Source organism: Lontra canadensis, unplaced genomic scaffold, assembly GCF_010015895.1.
Source record: "Lontra canadensis isolate GAN:19392208 unplaced genomic scaffold, GSC_riverotter_1.0 scaffold27, whole genome shotgun sequence".
NCBI classification, from domain to species: Eukaryota; Metazoa; Chordata; class Mammalia; order Carnivora; family Mustelidae; genus Lontra; species Lontra canadensis.
Genome location: NW_022631021.1, coordinates 1,632,760 through 1,656,952, shown reverse-complemented (window position 1 = coordinate 1,656,952; position 24,193 = coordinate 1,632,760). Strand labels below are relative to the sequence as shown.

At 49.6% G+C, this 24,193-nt stretch overlaps 1 protein-coding gene across 2 annotated transcripts; it reads right to left on the bottom strand.

Moving 5' to 3' along the window:
• Positions 1-14,452: 14,452 nt before the first annotated feature.
• Positions 14,453-22,974, bottom strand: MAPK13 (mitogen-activated protein kinase 13). Of its 2 annotated transcripts, XM_032864336.1 has the most exons (13): positions 22,771-22,857; positions 22,226-22,327; positions 21,803-21,932; positions 20,520-20,578; positions 17,536-17,644; positions 17,271-17,300; positions 16,838-16,885; positions 16,633-16,747; positions 16,427-16,498; positions 15,669-15,748; positions 15,326-15,404; positions 15,047-15,223; positions 14,453-14,795 (listed from the first exon to the last, which is right to left on the bottom strand). In XM_032864336.1, exons 3-13 carry the CDS (start codon positions 21,815-21,817, stop codon positions 14,713-14,715), a joined length of 867 nt encoding a protein of 288 aa, XP_032720227.1. In that variant the 5' UTR covers positions 21,818-21,932; positions 22,226-22,327; positions 22,771-22,857; the 3' UTR covers positions 14,453-14,712. The 2 variants fall into 2 exon arrangements, with proteins under 2 accessions (XP_032720227.1, XP_032720226.1); XM_032864335.1 differs by lacking the exon at positions 22,226-22,327 and having other exon boundaries at positions 22,771-22,974.
• Positions 22,975-24,193: the final 1,219 nt, after the last annotated feature.

Below are 24,193 nucleotides of genomic sequence, written 5' to 3'. Positions count from 1 at the left end.
TATCAAAATACATGAAACTGAACAACCCGAAGAGTGAACCCTAATGTAAACTATGGACTTTGGTTAATAAGAGTATATTCAATATTGGCTCATTGAAGGTAACAAATGTACTACAAGATGTTAATAATAGAGGAGGGGCACCTGAATGGCTTACTCAGTTGAGCAACCAACTCTTGATTTCGGTGTCAGTCGTGATCTCAGGGTTGTTAGATTGAGCCTCATGTAGAGCTTTGTGATCAGCAGGGAGTCTGCTGGTGACTCTCTCTCTCCATCTCCCTCTGCCCCTCCCCCCATTCACACATTCTAAATCAATAAATAAATGAATAAATGAAATCTTTAAAAACATATTAATAGGGGAAAGTTTGTAGGGAGGGAGAGAGTATATGGAAGCCACTGTACTTTCAGCTCAACCATTCTGTAAACCTAAAACTGCTCTAAAATACAAAGTCTATTTTAGAGAATCATTAGCAGCCATTTCATGTCCTTTGACACAATGCAATTGAATTAGAAAGGTATAACAAAAGGACACATTTTAAATCTCAGAGGTTGAGAATGTAAAAACTTATTATAATTAATCTACTGGTCCAAAAAGAGATCATAATGAAGATTTGAAAAAAAATGTCTAATACTAAATAATAATTAAGATATCACATATTGGGCACCTGGGTGGCTCAGTTGGTTAAGCATCTGGCTTCAGCTCAGGTTATGATCTCAGGGTTGTGGGATGGAACCCCACAACCAGCTCTCTGCTCAGTGGAGAGCCTACTTCTCCCATTTCCCCCTTCTCTCACTTTCTTCTCCTCCCTTCTCCTCCCCTCCCCTCCACTCATATTCTCTCTCTGGCTCTCTCTATCAGATAAATAAATCTTTTTTTAAAAAACTAGAATTAAAAAAAAGATATCACATATCAAATCTTCTGGGAGGCAGCTGAGAAGTAAATTCATGGCCTTAAATGTATATTTTAGAAAAGGAAAAGAAATCGAAAATTAATGAGCTGACCATCCAATTTAAAAAGTTAGAAAAAAGAACAGTAAAATAAACCTAAAAGAAAAACGAAAGCCAAGAGCAGAAATGAATTTAAAAAAAAAAAAAAAAAACTATACAGTAGATCAACAAAACCAAAAGTTGATTTTACCAAAAAAAAAAAAAAAAAAAAAGACTAATAAAGTAAAAGAGCTCTGGTAAAATCGAGAGAGACAGATAATGCCCAGAGCACTATTAAGAAAGAAAAGAGAGGGGCGCCTGGGTGGCTCAGTGGGTTAAGCCGCTGCCTTCGGCTCGGGTCATGATCTCGGAGTCCTGGGATCGAGCCCTGTATCGGGCTCTCTGCTCAGCAGGGAGCCTGCTTCCTCCTCTCTCTCTGCCTGCCTCTCTGCCTGCTTGTGATCTCTCTATCAAATAAATAAATAAAATCTTTAAAAAAAAAAAAAGAAAGAAAGAAAGAAAAGAGAGACATAACACAAATCCTAAAATCCTTAGAGAATACTATGACAATCTTTATACTGATACATTAAAACCTTAGATTTTATATAACATATATAACTTGTAAAATACATAGTATAATTTCCTACAGAATTGCAATTTACCAAAACTAATTGACAAACACTATCCGTTTGTTGTCTCTTCAAACAACCATATTTACACACACAAACACACACAGAACTCCAATTTAATTAAGTAGCAGGTGAAGATTCCTTGATCGCAGAAAAGATCAGTCCCAAGGCTGGCTGCTGACCCACATGAAAAGACAAATTCTCCCAGCTTGTCCCTGTTTGGATCCATACGGTGCCTCGAGGTTCTGTAGTCAACTTGGGAACATGAAGTGACAAGCCAGCCACTGAAGATAAGGGAGTGAGGACGCTGAAGGAGCCTGTGTCCTTGAGTATCTACTCCAGCCTTGAAATATACCTCCTCTTCACTCTGGGTCTGTGAGGCAGAAGGATGAGAGGACTTGTTACTTAGGCCACTATTACATTTTTGGTCACTTCCTGCCAAAAGTATCCTAATACTCTGACACAACAGGAAACAGAAAATTTGAAGAGACCTACAACCAAGAAAATCAAATCAGTTATTAAATAGCTATACACACACACCCAGTAGTCACAGATGGGTTAATAAATCATTTCTTTCAAGCATTTAAAGAACATAACATTTTATTCTAATATAAATATAGAAATTCTTCCAGAGAAGAGAGAGAGAAAGCATGCCCGAGAGAGAGAACTCCCAAAGTCATTTTATAGATTAAAATAAACTTACCATTAATCCAATAAAGCTAGTGGGAGAGAGGATAATGGCACAGCAGACTCACTGATAAATGTAGTACCTGTGCGTGTGTGTGTGTGTGTGTGTGTGTTATGACCAAGAAAGATTTACCAAGGGAACCTAACCTTGGAAAATCTGTTAATACGGATAGCATATTAACAAACTTGAAGGGAAAAAAAATGCATGAAATCTTTCACAGAAAAAGCAAAAATCGATACAGTTTAACACTCTTATGTAATTTTTTTCAAAAACTGGTAAATTAGGAAAAGCTAACTCCCTTAACCTGATAAAATGTATGTACCAAAAATCGGTAAACATTCATACTTAATCACAACATTAAGTGTTTTTGAAGCACTTCCTTGAAAACAAAGCAAAGTTACACACTATCTCCACTTCCATTTGGCGTTGTATTAGGCTGTTGGAACTGAATTGCACGGAGAAGAGACAAGGGGAAGTAACAGTCATAGTAGGATAAGTGAGAGAACAGCAGTCTGAGTTTTGCTTTGTCTTCTCAATTGTCAGGACTTTTGGCAATCACAAGATGACTGGGGGTCATTGCTCAGTTGGTTTAATTTTTTTTTTTAATTCAAGTTCATTCCTTCTTCTTTCATCTTCAATACTCTTTTAAGTCTATCTGGCAAATTTTTCACTTTAGATATTATACTTTTTAATTCTAGAATTGCCATTTGATTCCTTCCTAGTTTCTTATTCTCTGTTGAATTTGCCCATCTGTTCATTCACACAATTGTGGTTTTTTAACCCACTACGAAGTCTTCACCTACTAATTAAATAATCTGAGTTATTCCAGAACTGATTTCTATGAACTGCCCTTCTTCTGGCTATGGATCACATTTGCCTGCCTGTTTGCAAGTTTAGTGGATTTTTTAAAAATATTTTAATACTGGGCTTTATAGATGAGATATTGTAGAAAATCGAGATTCTGGTATCTTCCTCGAAAGAGTGTTTATTTTTAGTAGGCACTTAACTTGCCAGGCATAAAATTCCAAATGCTGTGTTCTCTGAGATGGACAGCACTGAAACTTCTGCCTTGTTCTTTCAGCCTCCAGTTGTTTTTTTCCCTAATTGTTTCCTGCTGGGTTTCTTAGCAGGATCCCTGCACAGGTCCAAGTCAGAAATCAGCCAAGGATTTAGTCTAAGTTTATATAAACCTTGAAAAAGCCTCTCTCAGGGGCACCTGGCTAGCTCAGTCTGTACAGCACGTGACTCTTGATCTTGGGGTCATGAGTTAAAGCCCCACGTTGAACCTCCAGCTTCCTTAAATAAATAAATAAATAAGCAAATAAATAAATAGCAAGTTTCTGTGAACCCTCCCTTTCTTGGATTTCTCTTCTTTCCCACTCTCTGACTTGTCAAACCAGTAAGACCAGCAGATTTATACTTGAATACTGGCCATCACATGCTACATATTCTGCATAGTGCCTTCAGGCAAAAATTTTTATAATCACAAATCTTACCCACTGCCCCTCCCTTCTGCCAATGGTTGACTCTCCTCCACTTGCTGCCTGTTTTTGTTCTCTCTAGTTTCTTCAAATTGTGTGTGTGTGTTAAGATTTTATTTATTTATTTGACAGAGAGAGAGCACCCGTGAGCAGGGGTCGGGGGGGCAAAGGGAGAAGGAGAAGCAGACTCCCCACTGAGCAGGGTGCCAGATATGGGGCTCAACCCCAGGACCCTGGGACCACTACCTGAGCCAAAGGCAACCACTTAACTGACTGAGCCACCCAGGTGCCCCAAATTGTGTGTTTGTAAAAATTTTGTCCAGTGTCCATAATTTTTAAATACAATACAGGCTACTCAGTCACTACGGAGAAAAGAAAACCTCCAATTTTTGTTTTAACACACTCAAGTGAAGATGTTGATTTGTCTGAAATTCAAAAGAAAGACCAAAGCCAGCAATAGCCCCATGGTATTCATTGACATAGTGATGCTGGTTAAAGCCATGAGAAGAGACCAACTAACAGGTGAACATAAACAGAAAAGGATCTAAGAAGGGGCGCCTGAGTGGCTCAGTCAGTTAAGCATCTGCTGTCAGCTCAGTTCAGATCCCAGGGCCCCCGGGCACTCTGTTCAGCGAGGAGCCGGCTTTTCCCTTTCCCTCTGCCTACTGCTCCCCCTGCTTGTGCTCTCTCACTCTCTCTCTCTGTCAAATAAATAAATAATAATAATAAAATCTTTTAAGAAAGAAAGAAAGATCCAAGAATAGAAAGAGAGAGGTTTTTATTAAGTTAATGTAATCCTCTTGAAATGAACAGTAATTACTGATAACACTTATTGAACCCAGTGTGGGGGCATTCCACCCATCTCACTGAATTTATCCAGCAGGATTGCAAGATGGACACCTGAGGCCCACAGCAAGTGGCTTGCCTATGGTCACAAGGAAAGTGAATGAAAAGAGGAACTTTAGGAAGAGATGGGAAGAGAGGAACTAGTGAAGGAGACTACTGAGAAGGAACACAGTTTATAGGTAGAGGAAACCTTAGGGAGATTCTTCAACTCTTCAGATACTCAGTTTCCATGTCTGTAAAATGGGAATAATTACCTTGTCATTAGTGTCAAGATTAGAAATGATGTATTTATGGTAACGAAAACAGCGCACCTAGAAAACTTGCGGTAGAAGGAGAGCTATGATGCCTATGAATGTTATTGATCGTATTGAGCCCTATTTTGTCATGCAAATAGAATGAAGGTTCCCCCCAAAATCCTTACTAGGCGTGGGTGGACATAGGGCTGGAAAAGATGAAGAGGAGCCATGAGGGCAAAGATGGATGAGAGAGGAAGGGCCTTCAGGATGTCCATCCAATGTGGATTTTGTGGGTGACTGGTATCCAAATGGAGGAAGTGAAAAATGTTTCTCACACCCCCATGCAATTGTTTGTGCAAATGATGAGAGGGCTGTCCTCCTGGCTGTGGGCAATATCCCCAGATCCTTTCAAAGATCTGGGCTCCATCCCAATGAAAGGAAGAAAACCTACAAATCAAGTCAAAGGTAAAGCTTTTATTATTTATAATTAATTATTTTTATTTTATTACTTTATTTATTATGTGAAGTATAAAAATAAACCAATGAGACCATGCTAATGTAGATAAATGGCTGAATACGTCTCGCATACAGACCTTCAAATCATTTTGTTAGATACTGTCTCCTCAAGTGCAGCATAACTTCCCCTCCTTAACTGTGGGCTGTATTTAATGACTTGCTTCCAAAAGGAATAGGAAAAGGGAGTAAATGTCATGTTGCAGTGGAGATATCTGGCAAACACAACCACAGCTAGGCAATCAAGGTTGACTTCAACAGTGATAAATCATGCTGGTAGTATATATGGTGATTTCATGTAGTAAGAACAGCATTTTAGCCCTGTGGCCTTCATCCCCAAGACACATTATCCCATTAGAAGAACATCAGGCAAACCCCAATTGAGAGACATTTACAAACCCCCAATATTCTTCCAAGTCACTGAAAACAAGAAAAGTTTGAGAAACTGCTGTAGCCAAGAGGAGCCTCAGAAGACACATGGACATCCTGGCTTGGGCTCCAGAACAGCAAAGAACATTAGGTAAAAACTAAGAAAACCTGAAAAAAATACAGACTTCAGTTAAAAATAATATACCAGTATTAGGGGTGCCTGGCTGGCTCAACTGGAACAGCACACGACACTTGATCACGGGGTTGTAAGTTTGAGCCCCATGTTGGGTGTAGAGTTTACTTAAAAAGTAAAAATTCTTCAAAAAAAAAAAAAGAATAAGATATCAATATTGGTTAATGAGTTGTAACAAAGGTACCATACTAATGTAAGATAATAGGAAAAGTGGGTTCCAGGTATATGGGGATTCTCTGTATTCTCTGTGCAGCTTTTTTGGAAATCTAAAACTATTCTGTTATTAAAAGTTTATCTTATAATTATGTATATACATATTTGTATAGGTAAAATACATGTATAGAGAGATACAACACAGACACACACACACACACACACATATATATATATATATATATATTTTTTTTTTTTTTTTTTTTTCCCCTCCCCAGCTACAGCTTGATACTGGACACAGAGAATGTTTTTTGGAATCCTTTTATTCCTGAATCTAAAGGAGGTGGCTGAAGTCATAGTTTCACTGTCAAAAAACACAGGAAACAGGGGAACAAGCATGGACAAAAGCACATGGATTACCACAAGCAGAGGAGGGTCCAATTAGTGGAAACAAAGGAAAGGTGTCAGAGAGAGACAGAGAGATCCATAATTCATGCCACCTACTTTTATTTATTTTTAAAGATTTTATTTATTTAATTGACACAGAGAGAGAGACACAAAGCAAGAGAGGGAACACAAGCAGGGGAGTGAGAGAGAGAGAAGCAGGCTTTCCGCTGAGAAGGGAGCCCAATGCGGGACTCGATTATGACCTGAGCCGAAGGCAGACGCTTAACCAACTGCACCACCCAGGTGCCCCCATCCCATGTACTTTTTAAAAACTCATGCCTAGCCTGAACATACTAGAAGAAGTAGTGGAACAGTGGGCAGCACTAACTTAAAAAATGCCGGAAGGAAGGGAGGGAGAGGAGAAAAACCAAGAAAAAGGAGAGAGGGAGAAGAGCGAGAGAGAGAGAGAAAGAATTTCCTTTTTAAAAATAACTCTCACTTAAAACAACTTTCTGGAATGTTAGCAGTATTTCACAACGCAGACCTCTCAGTTTGGCAGCTTGATTGATTTCCTGATTTCCAGGAAAACTGAGCTGTCATCTGGTTCCTACTGGGCTGTGTAGCCTCATGAATATGCAGTTCTTACCAAATGTGAAATGGTTGCTGAAGAAGAGAAATTTAATGCTTTCTGACGTATTGCTCCAAGCCCTCCACCGTCTTCAAAGATGAAGAAAACCAGTGGGAAAACTTTCTTCCTTTCCACAGAAAGAAGAGAGTGAAGGATTCCTCAAGATCCATTTCTTGGGGAATGTTTACATGCACTGAAGGTTCTGGATCCTTCCATTGGGTGAGGAGTCAAATGGGCACAGTGCAGCTCCATGGTTTTGTGAGATACCTACGCAACCTACCTACCGACATACCTACTGTGGCTTGTGGTTCCTTGTATTCCCAAGAGTACTGCCATCATCTTGACACAATTTTGAGGACCTCCTGGTACAACAATGACCATAGTGGAAAAGACTAACATTTATGGTGCTCCATGTATGCACTTACCCAACTTGGCCAGGCTATATGCTCAGTTGTTTGTTTAAACACTAGTCTAGATGATGCTATGAAGAATTTATATTTTTTAAATTAAATTTTTATTTGTTTTTTAAGTAGTCTCTCTTCCCAGTGTGGGGCTCAAACTCACAACCCCGAGATCTAGAGTCCCATGCTCTCTCCTGACTGAGCCATCCAGGTGTCCCTGTTTCGAAGACTTTTTTTTTTTTTTAAGATTTTATTTATTTATTTGAGAGAGACAGAAAAAGAGAGGGAGAACAGAGAAGGAGAGTGAGAGGGAGAAGAAGATTCCCAGCTGAGCAGGGAGTCTGATGTGGGCCTCAGTCCCAGGACCCTGAGATCATACCTGAGCTGAAGGCAGAGGCTAAACCAACCAAGCCACCCAGGAGCCCTCAAAGAATTTTTAGAAGTGATTAACATTTACAATCAGTTGTCTTTAAGTAAAGCAGATTAGCCTCCCTGGTGTGGGTGGGCCTCATCCAATCAGTTGACTGGTCTTCAGAGCAAAGACTGAAGTTTTCCAGAGAAAAAGGAATTCTGCCTCAAGACTGATCTAGAAATCCTGCCTGGATTTCCAGCTGCCAGTCTGCCCTACAGATTTCAAACTTACCAACACCACCCCCTCCCCATCAAGTGAGCCATTTCCTGAAATGCTGTTCTCTTTCTTTTAACCCTGGGGCTTTTTGTATGCAAAGCCCCTCTTTTCACCTCCACAGCCAGGAACCACGGGGACCTAGACCCTTGAGGACCTACTGAGGGAGGATTTAATGTGAAGGAGAGTATGTGAGCCCAGAAAAGTGCTGCTTAGGAGGAAGGGAAGATGTCAGGAAGGTGGGGTCAGCAAGGAAGAAGGAGGATGTGGTAGAAAAAAATACTAAAAATAATAGTTAATGTTCAGTGATGGGTCGGCACTGTTGCGAATGCTTTCCTTATATTAACTTCATTTTACAGGTGAGGAAACTGAGGCCCAAGGTCACATGGCTGGTTCATGGCAGAGCAGCAGGCAGTGTGCCTCCAGAGCCTAAGGCTTAACTTGTGTTGCATGCAGGGAAAGGGCAGCATTAGAAACAGGTCCTGCTCTTCTTCTGAGGACAAAAAGGAGAGGCTGGACAAAGCTGGAGCTTCTATTCTATTGGGCTGGAGGAAATTTCGATTGTAGTCTTCATTGGGCTCTTCCTTAGAACTACACAAAACTTCTGGGATCTTATGGATCCCACAACACAAGGAAAATGCCTCTGATAACCTGTACCTAAAATAAAAGAGATGCTGCATTAGTTAAAAACATGTGACTTTCACATAGGAGAATCTTTGAGTGATGGTGCCTTCAGCTATTTTACATAAGAAGAATCCTGGAGGCAGGCAGTCCCTGGAGGGGTTTCACAGCTTTCTGATGTCTCCAAGAAATCGAGATCTTGTTATCCCTGTATTTTATCATCCTCAGTGTATGGACTTTTTATCCTTGGGCTTGTTTCCTCATTGCCACAGAATGGCTGCCAGAGCTCCAGAGATCATAAAACTATCTTTAGGGCAGAGAGCAGGAACAGACCACCTGGATCTCCTTCCCAGGCTTTCCCTAGGTCCTCTTAGTCAGAACTGGGTCCTAAACCAGTAAGTAGCAAAGAGAACATTAGCTCACTTGGTATAGAACAATCATGGGTCGCCATCTGGGGCTGGAGGAAAGGCCCACTTTCCTGTGCAAGTTGCAGCCTGAACAAAATATGAGTTCTTTAAGGAAGAAAGGTGTGTAGATGAAGGGTAGACAACCAACTGTGTCTGTCACAGAAGCCTTCTGTCCCAGTCCACCGGGCTCTTTCAGGTCTGTGGTTCTCATGCCACATGACATACTTGGGTCACAGGAATTTCCGCCAAGACTAGGAGCCCTGTGTCTGGGGTCAAGGCTCCCTGAGCGCATTCAGCAGTCCCCTCCTGATTTTAGCCAGGGTGTTGACAGGGAGCTGGTCACAGTCTCAAAAGACTATGGGGACTAACAGGCCTTTGCCTCTTTCTGTCCAGGAGAAGCCATACCACTTCTCAGATGTACTTCCCTCCGAACATTTTCTTTTCCCAGAATCGTAGCAAAATATTCCCAAAGATGAGACCCTTGGGGAAAAAAAGATAAAAACAAATGTTTTTTTCTGGTAGCTTCTTCTCTTGGCCAGTTAACACAAACCTGTCTCTAGGCCTGGCTCTCTTTATGCCTGTGGTGGCTGGGGGGACAGAGACGGCCCTGCAGATCTCAAAACATCCTCATGCTATGGTTTGAGCTGGTAGGAGTTGTGGTGGTAAGTAGGAGGCCTGGGCCCAATCTCTACTCTGGGTCCCAATGTCTTCGTCAATAAAATGGTTTAGAGGAAATGCTGGGGAGTGGGAATGGGAGAAGTACAAGCAGTTCACAAACAAGATAGGCCTCAGCCAAATCCCTAGCAAAATGCCCCAGTCAGACCCATTCCTACCTGGACAGTGAGCGGGGGAGACACAGGAAATGGGGGGCTAATACGTGTTGTAGGCTTCCAGGTGCAGATGTGAAGTGTTTCCAACCTGCCTCTGTGATTATACAAGACAGAAGACAGGGTGCGGGGGAGGGTTGGGGATGGTGGCAGGGTGGAGGGGGTCAGTTAAGAAATAACAGAGGGTTGGGGCACCTGGGTAGCTCAGTGGGTTAAAGCCTCTGCCTTCGGCTCAGGTCATGATCCCAGGTTCTGGGATCGAGCCCCGCATTGGGCTCTCTGCTCAGCGGGGATCCTGCTTCCGCCTCTCTCTCTGCCTGCCTCTCCGCCTGCTTGTGATCCCTGTCTGTCAAATAAATAAAAGCTTTAAAAAAAATAATAACAGAGGGTACCCACAGTCACATTTTAGTATCAAGACAAGGTCTTTTAACTGGGGTGCACCAACCACAGACCACATGTGGTAATTCAGAGTCCATGAACTTGGCTTGAAAGGTATTATCACTTTCCTTCCACTGATGTCCATGCCCTCGGTTCTGAAGACTATGGTTGTCGTAGCGATGTTGGTAGGAAGCACAGAGCTTTCTGTCTCCCTTTATAGTTGCTGTAGTTCTCTTGAAACACCACATACGCACATTTCTATTTCAAATTTGTAGTTTATCAGGGTCCCAGCCAGATCTTGTTATTTAATGCATCCATAAAGAAACCATGAATTACAACATCACACACTTAAATGTTTTCACAACTGTATTTCAACATAACCAGCTTTCCTTTGTAATCCTGTGTATTTCGTTTTAGGCATACGAAAATATTGTTTTGAGGCAGGATCCGGGGCACAGAAAATGGTTATGAGTCTCCCCCACCCTCCTACCCCTTGCCCAGAGTGGCCTCATGGACCCTGGCCCAGATCAAGGGCAGAGGTTCAGTTCCTGTGGGAGGAACCAGATCAGAATTCGAGCAGGCACTGTCCTTTCTCCAGGAAATCTCCGGGTGGGTAGGGCAGGGGTGAGGCCTCCCCGGGGAAGTCTCCCTGAGAGCTTCAATCTGATGGAATGGTGTTGGGTCTCTGCTGCCCACTGTGGAAAAGGAGAAAATCATTAGCTTCCTACATTCAGTCACAGGAGGATTCAGGGGGGATGAGGACAGAGCCCAAAGCATTCCAGCAATGGTTCTTAGGGAATTGTTTCCACTGAATTTAAGGACACGAAAGCCAAGAGTGGGGAGAAGAGGTGGGAAGATCCTTCCGTCCTCAGAAGCAAGTCTCCCACACCCTGGTGGAGAACAAAAGCCACTTCTTTGGGCCCTGGACGAAAACTGAGCCATTCCCCCTTGCAAACAAGCCTCTGGACTTGCAGGCACTGGGGCACGGATGCACCCCGGACTCTTCCCTGCAAGGGTGGTTCCTCCGTCTCTGCTTCCCATGAGTTGCCACCGCTAACACACCAGGCAAGCCCTGCTGTGGGGGGACACAGCGGCCAGGCCCCAGCTGAGGCCCCCATGGTCTTAGGAGAAGAGTAGCATTATCATACAAGGACTCGAAGGAGGAAATCCAGGACAGAGATTCTCTTACTCAACTGTCCCCTGTCCCTAAATTTAGCTTCCTGATCTCTGTCAAGACCTTCTAAGCTTCCCTACCTGCCACAGGGCGGATCCCACCCTTGTCCTCCATTGGGAGCAGGGGACCCAAGACTTGTCAGAGGTCCTGCAGGTCAACTCCAAGAGTAACTGAGCCCAGATCCCCCAGTCAGCCTAGAGTTGGACTCACTTCCTGTGACTCTGGCCATGTGCCCATAGGGGGAGGCCTGAACGCAGGAACTCCTTCCCACTGCTCAGCAACTCGCCTCCCTACAGGGAACCCTCCCAGGTTTGAGATCATTATAAGGAAGTAACGTAAAGGGTTAATTCCGGGATGGGGGGATGGACTGGAGGGACACTGAGGGATGATGAGGGAAAGACCTGGGAGTCTGAAACCCTAGAAATTTTCAGGGGAGCCCCTCGAAGAGACAGGCCAGGACTACTCACTTCTGCTTCCTGCTATGTTCTTCGCTACCCGTGATAGCATGCGTGCGGTCTGGTCAGGGCAGAGAAATGATCGACAGGACCCCGAGACGTCATCCATTTATTCATGCATTCATTCATTCATAGATATTTGTTCCAGGCTCGCAGTGTGCAGCGGGGATGGGAGGCAGAACCACACACAAAGTAAATGCTGTCCACAGGAGCTTGGGGCAGAGAGAGGGAAATACCCATTCTCAAGGGAGGATTGTGGAGAACTACTTCCTGGATGGCAGCCTGAGGCAAAGCCTTGAAGGACAGGGAGGATTTTCCTGGGAGGAGGGGAATGAAGGGCCTCCCAAGCAGATGCTCTGAAGGAAGCTCCAGGCCCACCTGGAGAGTACTGGGACCTGTGCACTGGGCTTCACTGGGCTGCTCTGAGCAAAGAGGGCTCAGTGTGTGATGGCTCTCAGGAGCACATGGGGTCCTAGGGTTAGGTACATTTGGGAAGTTCTGGATTAAACAATGTTGAGCAGACCTCTTTGCTGCGGGACTTGTCAGAACCTTTAACCTATTCACGTGCAGGGTGAGCCTCATGGTGTGTTCCAGGACTGGTGTTCTGGCTATCTTCGCTGGGATAAGGAACATGGGAGGCAGTGGGATTGTATGATGTTAGAGAGGAGGCAAGGGGCTTTGAATGCCAGGCTGACAAGAATGGAATTTGTTCTTGGGACAAGTGTGGTGTCTAAGGAGGCTAAAGGATTTAACTCAGGGATCCTGGCTTGGGACTTGGGGCAGTTTAGTAACCTTGGGAGGACAGGGCTACTGCAGGACATGGCCAGCCCCTCCCTCCTTGACAGCAGGGTCGCTCTGTGGGAGACAAAGCAGATTCTACCGACAGGCAGTGAAGGAGCTCAGAGAGGCAGGCCAGAAGGTACAGAAGGCTGGGCCACCATTGAATCCAAGCATGGGTTAAAATCACAGTGGTCAAGGCTGCTGGCTTCAAATCCTGCCTACAACCACTTTCCAGCTGCAGGTAAGTGACCCCATCCTCCTGGGACCTCAAGCTCTTTTTTTTTTTAAATAGACATTATTATTTAGAGCAATTTTAGGTTTGCAGAACACTGTGTCAAAGTACAGAAAGTTCCATACACTCCCTCCCAACATGGCTTGTACCCCGTGCCTCACAGTTACCCCATTATTCACAACTTGCATCAGTGTGGGACATTTGTTACAAGAGCTGAACCAATATGGATATGTTGTTACTAAGGGCAGCAGTGGTGGACGGGTCCACTGGTTGTCACTAACGCGTATATCACGTGTCCACCATGACAGTATCATACAGAACAGTCTCACTGTCCTAAAAGTGCTGTGCGGGCCTCAGTTTTACCATCTGTAAAATGAGTGTGAAGCCCATGTGAGCCCCAGACTCCCACTGTCCGCTGCTGATTTAGGCCTCTTGACAAATGGGACGGACAACAACTAAATGTCTTCCTAAATATGGTCTGATATACATCAGAATCCCTGGGCTTGGGGGAGGGGGTCTTCATTCAGATGTTCTCCAACCTCGGTCCCATACCCTGCCAAGTCAGAATCTCTGGTGTAGCACCCAGGAAGCTGAATTTTAACCAGGCCCCTGGCACCCAGGGCCAGAACTACAGGTACCTGGGAGTTGGTTCTACCAAAGCTTTTCATATGCAAACAGAAAAATCCTAGCCATTGTCAGGTTAAAGCTCAGGAGAGATACACCATTCCTGAGGAGGCGGAAGTAGAACTGTTTTTCCATAAAGTCTGGAAAAAGCCCATTTCTGCCTTCTGCAGCTCCCAGCCCACAAGCCCGCTATTGTTTCGTATCTTGATTGCTTATCACTCACCCAAAATAACCTGCGTGCCACGGCTCACCAGCTGCAGCTCTCTCTGCAACTCCCTTAATTTAGCAGCCAGACACGTTTGGCTCTGCAACAGAGCCCAGGGCCCAGGAAAGGGGCCCCTCCCTCGTGGCCATCTGTAGGGGGTTAAATGGTGTCCTCCCAAAATCTGTGTTGGCCGGGAACCTCAGAATGTCGCCTCATTTGAAAACAGGGTCTTTGCGGATATAATGAGTAAGGACAGAGATGAGGTCCTGCTGGAGGAAGGCGAGCCCTCGGTTCAATCTCTGGTGTTCCTATAAGGACAGACAGAGCTCCATGGAGGGCAAGGGGCCCTGTGAGAACAGAGGCAGAGACTGGAGGGAGGCAGCGACAAGGCCAGGCACACCACAGAGGCCGGCAGCCACCAGAAGCTGAAAAGAAGCAAGGAAGGATTCTGCTCTAGAACCTTCAGAGGAAACATGGCCCTGCCGACACCTTGATTTCAGACTTCCGGCCTTCAGAACTGTGGGAGAATATGATTCTGTTGTTTCAAGCCTAGTTTGTGATGATTTGTCCCAGCAGCCTCAGCAAACCAATACACCATCACCACACGGCCCCCCGCCCCGGCTCGGCCTGCCGCCCAGCACCACTCCAGCCCCAAGGAAGGACCTCACACGTGGGCGAGTCTCCAGATGGACGATTTAATGTGGCTGGTTGTGATCAGAGCTATTTTCTCCCAACCAACATCTCTGAATTCTGCAGCTACAAGGTCTGTTTCTTACAGCAGGACCAGGCCCCTCTCTCCTCCACCCCAGAAGAGGATAATCCCAGAAGGGCCGGACCTGTCCTAGGGACCAGCAGGCATCAGTCCTAGTGGCAAGATCCCCGGCAGGTGGTACCACGGGTGGTCCCTGGGCTCAGCCAGGGGTCCGGCTAGACAGGTCACTGCAGCTTCATGCCACTGCGGCGCCGTGAGTCCCTCCGGGCAATGGGACTGAAGTTCACGATCTCCTTGTAGATGTGCTCTGCGAAACACACAGGCTGGTTCAAGGTGTGTTCGGGAGGCCAAGGGCGAGAGAAAGCCCCTCTCCCCCCAACAAAATGCGGAGCAGAGGTCAGCTCAGGGAGCAAACAGTGCACACAGGAGACAGTATCTGCTCAGAGAGGGGGTGGCAGCAGGTATCTGGGAGGGCGGCGGGCCAGCTGAGGCCAGGTCTGGAGACACACGGGGGCAAAGAAGAGACAGACCAGAACCCCCAAAGCCCCCTGCTCTTACGCTTCCATTCATCCACCGTGAGTTTCTCATGTTCTAAGGAATCATCAAATGGCTGCGGGGCCTCTGTCTCCTCCTCGGGGTCTCGGAAGGGCTCAAAGAAGGGGTGGGCAAGGGCCTGCGAGGCCGTCAGGCGCTTGTCCACATCCAGCTCCAGAATCTTCTCCAGCAGGTCTATGGCTGCGGCGACAGAGCAGGAAGCTCACGCCCCAGGCCTGGGAGAGCCCAGCGGCTGGGCCAGGCTGCAGCTGCCCCCCATCACAGCCAGGACCCAGCACTCACCCTGGGGGCTGGCACGTGGGAAGAGCTGAGAGAAATCCTTCTTGGGACTCTGTGGCAGGGCCTGGATGTAGGATTTGGCCTGGAAGACAGAGGAGCAGTGAGTAATCCCCCAAGGTCAGCCTCTCAGGGGTTAGGCCTTGGGGTAAAGGGCAGGGACTCCAAAAAAGCCCCAGAGCTGGGCCAAAGGCTCAGGGCAAAGTCCAAAGTGGGAGGGAAGCAGAGCACCTGCCAGGGCAAAAGGAGGGGGCCAGTGAGGCCTCCTTCCCAATGGCTTCGAGCCCACGTGACCCCCAGCTGGCCAAGTGCAGAAGCCTAGGCCAACTTAGACCCATCTGCCACTCACTGCTTTGTCGTTCAGCTTCTGCACAAACTCTGCCCCTGGCACCCCGGTCACTTTTAGGATCTGGGACAGCTGGTCCAGGTCTTGGCAGCAGGTTAAGGCTCGGCCTCACTCTCTGCTGGTGGATCTCGGGCTGTCCTTCCCATCGCCCTTCCATCACTCCCCACGCCCACCCCCAGGCACCTGGGGTGCTTTCAGGAGAAGGTGCAGGTCTCCGGGAGGCTTCCCATCCTCCAAGCTGGGTTAAGTGTCCTTCCCCACAGATGCTCCTGGAGGCGCCGCCTTCCAGGCTCCCATCCCAGCCAGTCAGCCACCCTCACATCAGTCTCTTGGTCACCGTCCCCCACCCTCACGCTGAGTTCGGTGCTGCAGACCCACATGTTCTCAACACCCGCACGGCGCACAGGGCCGCTCAGTTAGAGCGCGCAGTGCCAACACGTGAAGTCTTTCCTACACGGTAACGGAACAGCAGGTGGCTGCTTTCCAGCAATTCCCTCATCTGCATTTTAAAACTGTTCTATGGTCAGTCCATGGAGTGGCCAACCCTTGATCTCAGCCCAGGTCTTGAGCTCAGGGTTGTGGGTTCAAGCCCCGTGTTGGGCTCTAAAAACCAAACAAACAAACAAAATCGTTCTACAGGGAGCATGTATCACTTTCGCATTAACCAAAAAAAAAAAAAAAGAGAGAGAGAGAGATTTAATCAAGTGTCTGTTGAAGGAGTGAATCCCAGGGTACAGTTTAGCTTTTCCAGCAAAGGATACAATCTTTCCCCTTGAACAGAGTTTTCCCCGTCAGCATCTCTGCCATGATACAGCCCACAGACCAGATGTCCACTGCAGACAGAGGAGAGGAAGCGTCACCCGAACCAGCTGAGCTGGGGGTCAGTACACCCAGAATAGCCAGAACGGTGCTGGAGGGGCAGCTAGAGAAGCCCCCCCGGCCCCTCCCTGGGCAGTGGGCCACTGACCAGTCTGATTGTAGTGCATCCAGCTGAGGATCACTTCAGGGGCCCGGTACCAGCGGGTCACCACGTAGCCCGTCATCTCGGCATCCGCATGCCGGGCCAGCCCAAAATCCAAGATCTACAGCTCAGGGGACACAGGGAGAAAGAGTTGCCACACACAGGAGGCTCCCACCCCAACACCAGGCTACCCCTGCCCCTACCTGCTCACCTTCAGCTCGCAATCCTCATTCACGGCCAGGTTGCCCGGCTTCAGGTCCTAGACGAGAGGAGAGAGCGAGCGCTGGGCTGAGAGGCAGAGGCGAGAGCTGGTCTCCCTTCCTCTCTCTGGGTGTCCATCTCCTCAAGTGTAAAGTAGGGGGCTGGCCTAGGTGTCCTCTCGGCCCCAGCCAGCTCTAAGATACTCTTGATTCCCGGAGCCTAAGACCCCCAGCTCAAGGCTCGCTTTGTCTGCAGCATCCAGAAAGTTCCCCAGAACACAGCATTCTTCTGAGCAGGCCTTCCTGGGCCAAGGCCGGGTCTGCAAAATCCACATTCCAGGCTCCAGAGGACTTTCGCCTCCCCACTCCTTTCCTCCTTCCCAGCTGTGCAGAATCTCTCCGGGCGGAGGGCCCTCTGAGGATCACCGCAAAGAAAGCACTCACCCTGTGCACGACCCCAGCTGAGTGGATATACTGCAAGAGAGAGAGAGAGAAGCATGAAGCCAGGCCTGGCTTCCATCCCTGGTGCTTCAGGCTAGCTTCAAACCTCCCCCACTCTGTCCCACTGTGCTCTTCCAGCCCTGAGAGCCGGGCATTCCCCAAACCTCAGGTCTCAACACCAACGCCCACCTCCCTCCCCGGCCCCCCCTCCTCCCTTTCAGCCCCCGTCCCTCCCCCCCCCCCTCCCCCCCCCCCCCGACACACACACCTTGAGACCCTTGAGCATTTGATACACCAGGTACTGGATCTTGTCCTCACTGAACTCCATCCCCATGATCTTCTGCAGGTCCGTCTGCATGAAGGGCATCACCAGGTAGCTGCAAAGCATGAGAGCTTCTTGCCAGCCCTGGCCCCACGGCAGCCAGCCAGACCCCCCACATGGCTTCCCGGCTTCTGGCTCCCAGCCCACCACGGTGGACCCCCACTGGCAGAGATCAGGATCAGCATTTTAGCTGGAGCGTGCTCAGGAAAACCAAATGGAGCTGTGCTCCCTCTCTTCAAAGGCACCCTCTCCTTGCCCTCCTCTGCTGCACCCCCTGACCCCAGGAAGCCACAGCTGTGACTTAGGAGCACCTGCCAGCATTTCCTTCTGCTTCTGTCCAAATATTTTCTCCCCCAGAGGGTCATGCCCGGCTGGGAGAGCTCCACAAACCACCAGAAACGTCTGCCCTTCCAAGAAGGAAGTAATCCCACAGCCTCCAGGAGGGCAGAAGAAGGAAGAAGGAGTAGCTGAGCCACAGCACCCTCTGATGGGATTGCAAAACAGGTCAAGGTCAGCAAAATATGGCTGTTGCTCAAGGTAGTAACGGCAAAGTCCAGAACAAAAGATGATGGGTTTAAAAAGGAATATTTACCAAAAAAAAAAAAAAAAGGATGTGGTGGAGGCCGTCTCTTTGAGCCTATGATTTTTTTTTTTAAGATTTATTTGAGAGAGAGAGTGAGAGAGCACACACGTGAGAGAGAGCATAAGCAGGGCAGAGGGGTGGAAGGAGAGGGAGAAGTAGGCTCCCCCCGGAGCAGGGAGCCTGATGATTCGGGGTTCGATCCCAGGACCCTGGGATCATGACCTGAGCCAAAAGCGCCCCAAGCCTGTGATTTTCTTTCTTTCTTTTTTTTTTTTTTTTTAAGATTTTTTATTTATTTATTTGACAGAGATCACAAGTAGGCAGAGAGGCAGGCAGAGAGAGAGAGGGAAGCAGGCTCCCCGCTGAGCAGGGACCGCCCCCCCCCCATGTGGGGCTCGATCCCAGGACCCTGGGATCATGACCTGAGCTGAAAGCAGAGGCTTTAACCCACTGAGCCACCCAGGCGCCCCTAAGCCTGTGATTTTCTGAAGCTTTCTTCTACCTGATCATCCCCTCTACCTCACGGGGGCCCTGCTCCATGCACTGTCCCCTCCCCACTGCTGTCCTTCACCTCTGCATGGACCCAGGTTCTCTCCTCTTGGCTGACAAACTTGCTAAAGTCTTCCTGTGCTTGTGTCACCACCTCTTGACTTGATTCTTCAAAGAGCCACCCCTTCTCCCTCTTTCCCTCCCCAACCAAAATTCTAGAAAGAGTGGTTCAACCTCTCGACTCTCTGACTTAACTTCCAATCCCCTGACAACCTGACATCTGCTCCCACCCCTTGGAAACTGCTCAGACCACTCTCACCAAGGGCTGCCCAGCAGGCACTCCCACGGCTCACTTTCTTCCTGTCAGACCTCTTGCAAAGTCTGACCCTCCCTCAAGATTTCTCTGTTGATCTCTTCATCAACAGTATTGCATCGTGTTCTAGCTGAGCCCAGAACTTCCTGAGTTTCCAGCTTTATTTGCAACTGCTGATTAAACATCTGAACGTTTACAGGCTCTTCAAAAGTTGTGTCCAAAACAGAGCTCATCATCTTTCTCCCAAGATCTGTTCTTCCTTCCCCTTGTATTCCAAGCAGGAGCCTGGCATCCTGACTTACAGCCCCGCTCCCAGCCACACCCTCTCCCAACAGATATGACCCTTTGACAGTCCTGTCTCCTGACGGTTCTCAGGTCCGCTCTCAGCCTCCCATCACCTCCACCTTAGTTGGATCCAGGTCTGGAATGCCATTCTCCAGGCGTTCTCTGCTTCTAGAGCTGCTCCCTGTTTCCCTGCCCCCTGCTAAAGTGCACCCCTAAATCTGATCTGACTACTCACCCAACGTTCAAATCCTCTGTGGACTTGAGGCTGCCTATGGGATCAAGTCTGGACTCTTCCCTTGACCAAATCAGCCATTGGCCTTCGCCAGTCACACTGAACTTACCTATATTCCCCTAACAGTCCAGTCCCAGGCAACATGGTTGTTCCTTTTTCCACTCAGTTCCTCCTACCCGGGATGCCTTCTGCACCCCCCACCTCAGGCGAACCTCTACTCATCCTTCGGGGCTGAGTTTCAGCCTTGCCTCCTCTGTGAAGCCCCAAGGCAGCATGCAGTCCCCTGTACCCGACCGTACTTAGAGCACCCACCACACCTCTGTGAGTCTTCCTGTAGGAACTGTACCCCCACCCCCCTGGGGGGCGGGGGAAACTGGTCCACTTTAAATGCCCAGTGCTAAGCCCAGCAGCTGGCTTTATAGGAAAAAAAAAAAAACCTCTTCAGAATCGCTGCATTAAATTTAAAACAAAAGCATCCTAACAAATGGACCTTCAGCTGCATCTGAAATAGAGGCTGGGAGAAAAAAACAAGAAAAAAAAAAAAGTCCACCTTCCCAAAGCTTCCTACATTTTAGACCAGGCACTGCAGTAGCAAAGCAGTGCATTAAACAACTAAATTTTCTGGTTCTGTGTGACTGTCAAACACCCCATCAGCCAGAAGCAGCCAAGGCTTCCTGCTAGGAAGACCCCCAAGGTCCAGACCCACACCTGGGCCCCAACGGAATGGCGAGGTAAGTTGATGCCAATGAGGTCTTGGTGGTATTAAAGTGCGTAATAAGAGAAGCAGAGGAGCAGACATCTCTTGGCAGGCAAGCACCCCACAGAGCCCCTCCCACCTCTTCCTGCCAGCCCTCCCCCACCAACCCCCACCAAGAAACTCCAGAGAGAATTACACAGGGGTGAGGGGTGGACAGCCCAGCACAGGAAGCCTACTGCGCAGAAGAGCGAATCTGGACTCTCCCCCAGCTGGCTCCTGAGCAGCAAGTAAGGCCCGCAAATGCCCTGGAACCCAGCGCAGCCGGACTCACAAGTCATGGAAACTGCGCAGGGAGGAGGCTGAGGTGAAGACATCCAGGAGCCCGATGACCTGGGGAAAAGGTTGCCAGTGAGGCTGGGCAGCCGCCACAGCCCTCTCCCCGCTTCGCTTGGGGCCCCAGCCACGCACACAAACACCCCCCATTTCCTGGTACACCAACTCTGGCAGGAGGCAGGTCCCCCACCTTCTCGGGAACCCTAAAAAGGGCAGAGGCAGAAGAGAGAGCCCCTTAATTGGGAGCGAGCTTGCAGTACACAAGTGATTGCCCCCCAAGTCTGGGATTCAGGGCAGGTGTGCAAACTCACTCTCAACTTAAGTAGGCAACCATAAGTGGGGAAGGGAATCAAGGAGGGAACAGGGAAGGGGCCTTCCAGTCAGCAGGCTCCCTGCCCTTGACCTTGGGTCTTCCACCACATCCATCCTTGCCTGCCAAAGGGCTGGTTCAGAGACAGGGGAAACGTCGCCCTGGGGAGGCGTCTGCTGAAGAGGAATGGGGCTTAAGATTTGTGCACAATATTTTGAAATCATTATTTTACCAATCTAGGTATCCCAGAGCAAAGACTGGTTGTTAAGCCCAGCGCTGGGTGGCTAGTCTTCCCAGCTGTTTCTATCAGACGGGATATTCTAATGGTTATGCGCTGAGGCCTGGGGCCAAGCTGCCTGGGTTCAAATTCCCAGTTGGGCCACTGACTGACCATATAACCTATTAGTCTTTCTGTGCCTTGGTTTCCCCTTCTGTCCTGGGGAATAATAGTACTCGACTCCTGTGATGTTGTGAGGAGTAACTCGTTCGTTTCTGCAAAGCTCTGAGGACAGCACTTGGCACAGAGAAAGTGCCCAAGTACCTAGAATTATTGTTCTTATTACTGGGGCCACGTGCGGAAGCTACATCAGCCAGGATGCTGGGCGTCCTAGCTCCAAGATCTAGAAAAAATCACAAGTACCTCCGTGCCCACTTCTTCGTAACAGAGAGGAAACAGTAAGTTTGCCCCTCCCAAAGTTCATTTTGCTCCACCACCCAAAAAAACCTTTGCAACCTTCCTGGGAAGTAGGCAGGGCAGGTCCTGGCTCCTCATTTTAATGAGGTGAGGAAAAGGGCGGGAGGGGCAGGAGGCGATTCCCCTTCCCCTGGCCCTGTCCTGAGCTCTCTGTACCCTCTGTACCCCCCATTTCTCCCACACATGGGGGGGGAGCTAGTCAGAAGCCTTATGGGGCCCCTCCCCCGCCTGCCCACCTGCTCCAGAGTGGCCCCCAGAACCCCAGGGCCCAGCCTACGTTCTCATGCTGCATGTGCTTCAGCAGCCGCAGCTCTCGGTAGGCCCGCTTGGCAAAGATCTCGGACTGGAAGGGCCGGCTCAGCTTCTTGATGGCCACCTTCTCCCCTGACCGCTTGTCGATGGCAGAGCTGGAGGGCATGCACAGGTCGGCAGGCTGTGGCTTTCTTGCCGCCCCAGCAGCCCCCACGCCATATCCCAAGTGCTATCTCCCAGGCCACTCTGAGGGAGCCCAGGCCATCCTCACCAAAATCCCTCCTGGCCAGCGGGCTGGGCTGGGAGGAAGGGAACCCACCACCTGGGAGGTAAGGGAGCAGCTTCAAACGCAGTGAGGAATGGGTGGGCGGGGGGCAAAGGGGAGCAGTTCTTCATGGGGTCAGACCCAAGTTCAGGCCAACAAGATCCAGAGCCCCGCACTGTGTACCTTGGCAAGTCACACTTCCTCCTCTTTGGGCCTCAGGGTACCCACTTGTAACAAAGGGGATTTGCCTGGATGAACTCTGGGGTCCCTTGTAAGGTTCAAGTCCTGGGGAACCAGACCCAGTCCTAACTCAAGCCACAGAGACCCCACAATGCCGGTGAGGGCAGTGAGGTGGCGCCCGCGGTGGCCGCAGGTCAGCCTCTGCCACAGCCTGAGGCTTCTGGCTCCCACTCCGCTGCCCTGTCGCGGCCTCCCAGCTCCAAGCCCTCAGCCCAGAAAAGCCTCCACCGGAGTCTTCCGAGCCGGCGGGACTCGGGGCTTTGGGGTCTTCGCTCAAGGTGGTGGGGGCGCAGCCCCGAGCGCCCCCCAGGAGACGGGGATCCCCCCCCCAACCCCGAGGCGTGTCCGGGAAGAGGTGCACTGGCCGGGCCCGGGTCGTCGGGAGGCTCCATCTGCGCCCCGGTGCCCGCGCGCCCGCCGTAGGTCCCGCCCGACGCCCCGAGCGCCCCCGGCGCCCCCCAGCGGCGCGCTGTCCCGGGGGGTCTCACCACACGGCGCCATACGCCCCGCTGCCTACGTGCGTCGGGGACACGTAGGTCTTGGGCAGCTCCCAGGCAGTCTTGTTGACGTCCTGCTTGTAGAAGCCCTTTTTCCGCGTGAAGCTCATCCCGGGCCCCCAGTCTCGGCGGCCCCAGCACGGCGCCTGCGTTCGCCGCCCGCCGGGCTTCCAGCACCCGGCCCCCCGCCCGCCGGTCAGGCCCGCCCCGCCGCCCGCTCCTCCCCCGCGCGAGGGCGGGGTCGCGGGCCCGCGGCGCGTCCCACCTGCCGGCTCGCCCAGGTGCGCCGAGTGCGGCCACGCCCGGACCTGCCCCGACAGCCCCGGCGGTGTGGGACCCGGGACCGGAGTCGCGGCCCGGGCGTCAGGAGCGCTGCCCTGCAGGAGGGGGTGCTGCGGGCGTCGCCGGCGGCGGGGTAGAGCCCGGGGGCTCCTGCGGGCGGCGTGGCGGGGGTGGGGTTGGTGAGGGTGGGAAGACAGGGCCGTCCCGGTCCTTCCGGTTCGGGACTCGATGGGAAGATCTGCGTGGAGGATCGTGGTGCGGCTAATGGAGACAATACTGGAAAAACAAAACTAAACCCCACAACGTTTTGCTTATGGGAAGTTTCAAAAGTACCGAAGTAGACAAAACAGCCCGATGCTGCTCACCACTGAAGGTGCGGGCTCCCGGGCTCAGGGGCTCTCTGGACCACATTTTGATAGTGAGGTTCTAGGGAATCTGCGTGACCCCAGTCCCTCAGCTTCAACGATTATAGCAACCCTTAGCCAATTTTGTTTCCATCATTTTGATGCAACACCAGGCATCATGTAATTACATCCAATATTTTTTTTTAAAGATTTTATTTATTTATTTGACAGACCGAGATCACAAGTAGGCAGAGAGGCAGGCAGAGAGAGAGGAGGAAGCAGGCTCCCCGCGGAGCAGAGAGCCCGGTGCGGGGCTCGATCCCAGGACCCTGAGATCATGACCTGAGCCGAAGGCAGCGGCTTAACCCACTGAGCCACCCAGGCGCCCCACATCCAATATTTTTTCATCGCTTAAAGATAAGGGACTACTTTTAAAACATAACCACAATATTTTTATATCTAAAATTACCAGAAGTGATTCTATCACCAACTATCCAGTCCAGGCTCAGATTTCCAGTTTTGCATGGTTTTTTGCTGGCTTCCTGAAGCCGCATGAGGGCAATGACAAGCCAGGGCCTTCTGCCACCTGTGTCTGGGGGCTGGTGCAGCCCAAGGGAGATTCTGTGCTCAAATTAAATCACGGAGGCCTCCCAAAAGGGGGTTGGGACAGAGAATGGCCATAAGGGGTCCACATGCCTGGTCTGACTTATCTGACCCTTCACTGGCCTGGGGAAGGGGTTGTGAAGGGGCGGATACCACTGGCTTCACTTAATCAAAGGGAGAGAGGG

What these genes read in the sequence shown, in the direction of transcription:
- MAPK13 (XM_032864335.1), bottom strand. Translation starts at nt 22,889, where the DNA reads ATGAGCTTCACGCGGAAAAAGGGCTTCTACAAGCAGGACGTCAACAAG. An exon ending in AAATGCTCAAGGGTCTCAAG is followed by an intron (nt 17,301 to 17,535) that starts GTGTGTGTGTCG and finishes TCTCTCTTGCAG; the next exon opens with TATATCCACTCAGCTGGGGT. An exon ending in ATGAGGATTGCGAGCTGAAG is followed by an intron (nt 16,748 to 16,837) that starts GTGAGCAGGTAG and finishes CCTGAGCTGTAG; the next exon opens with ATCTTGGATTTTGGGCTGGC.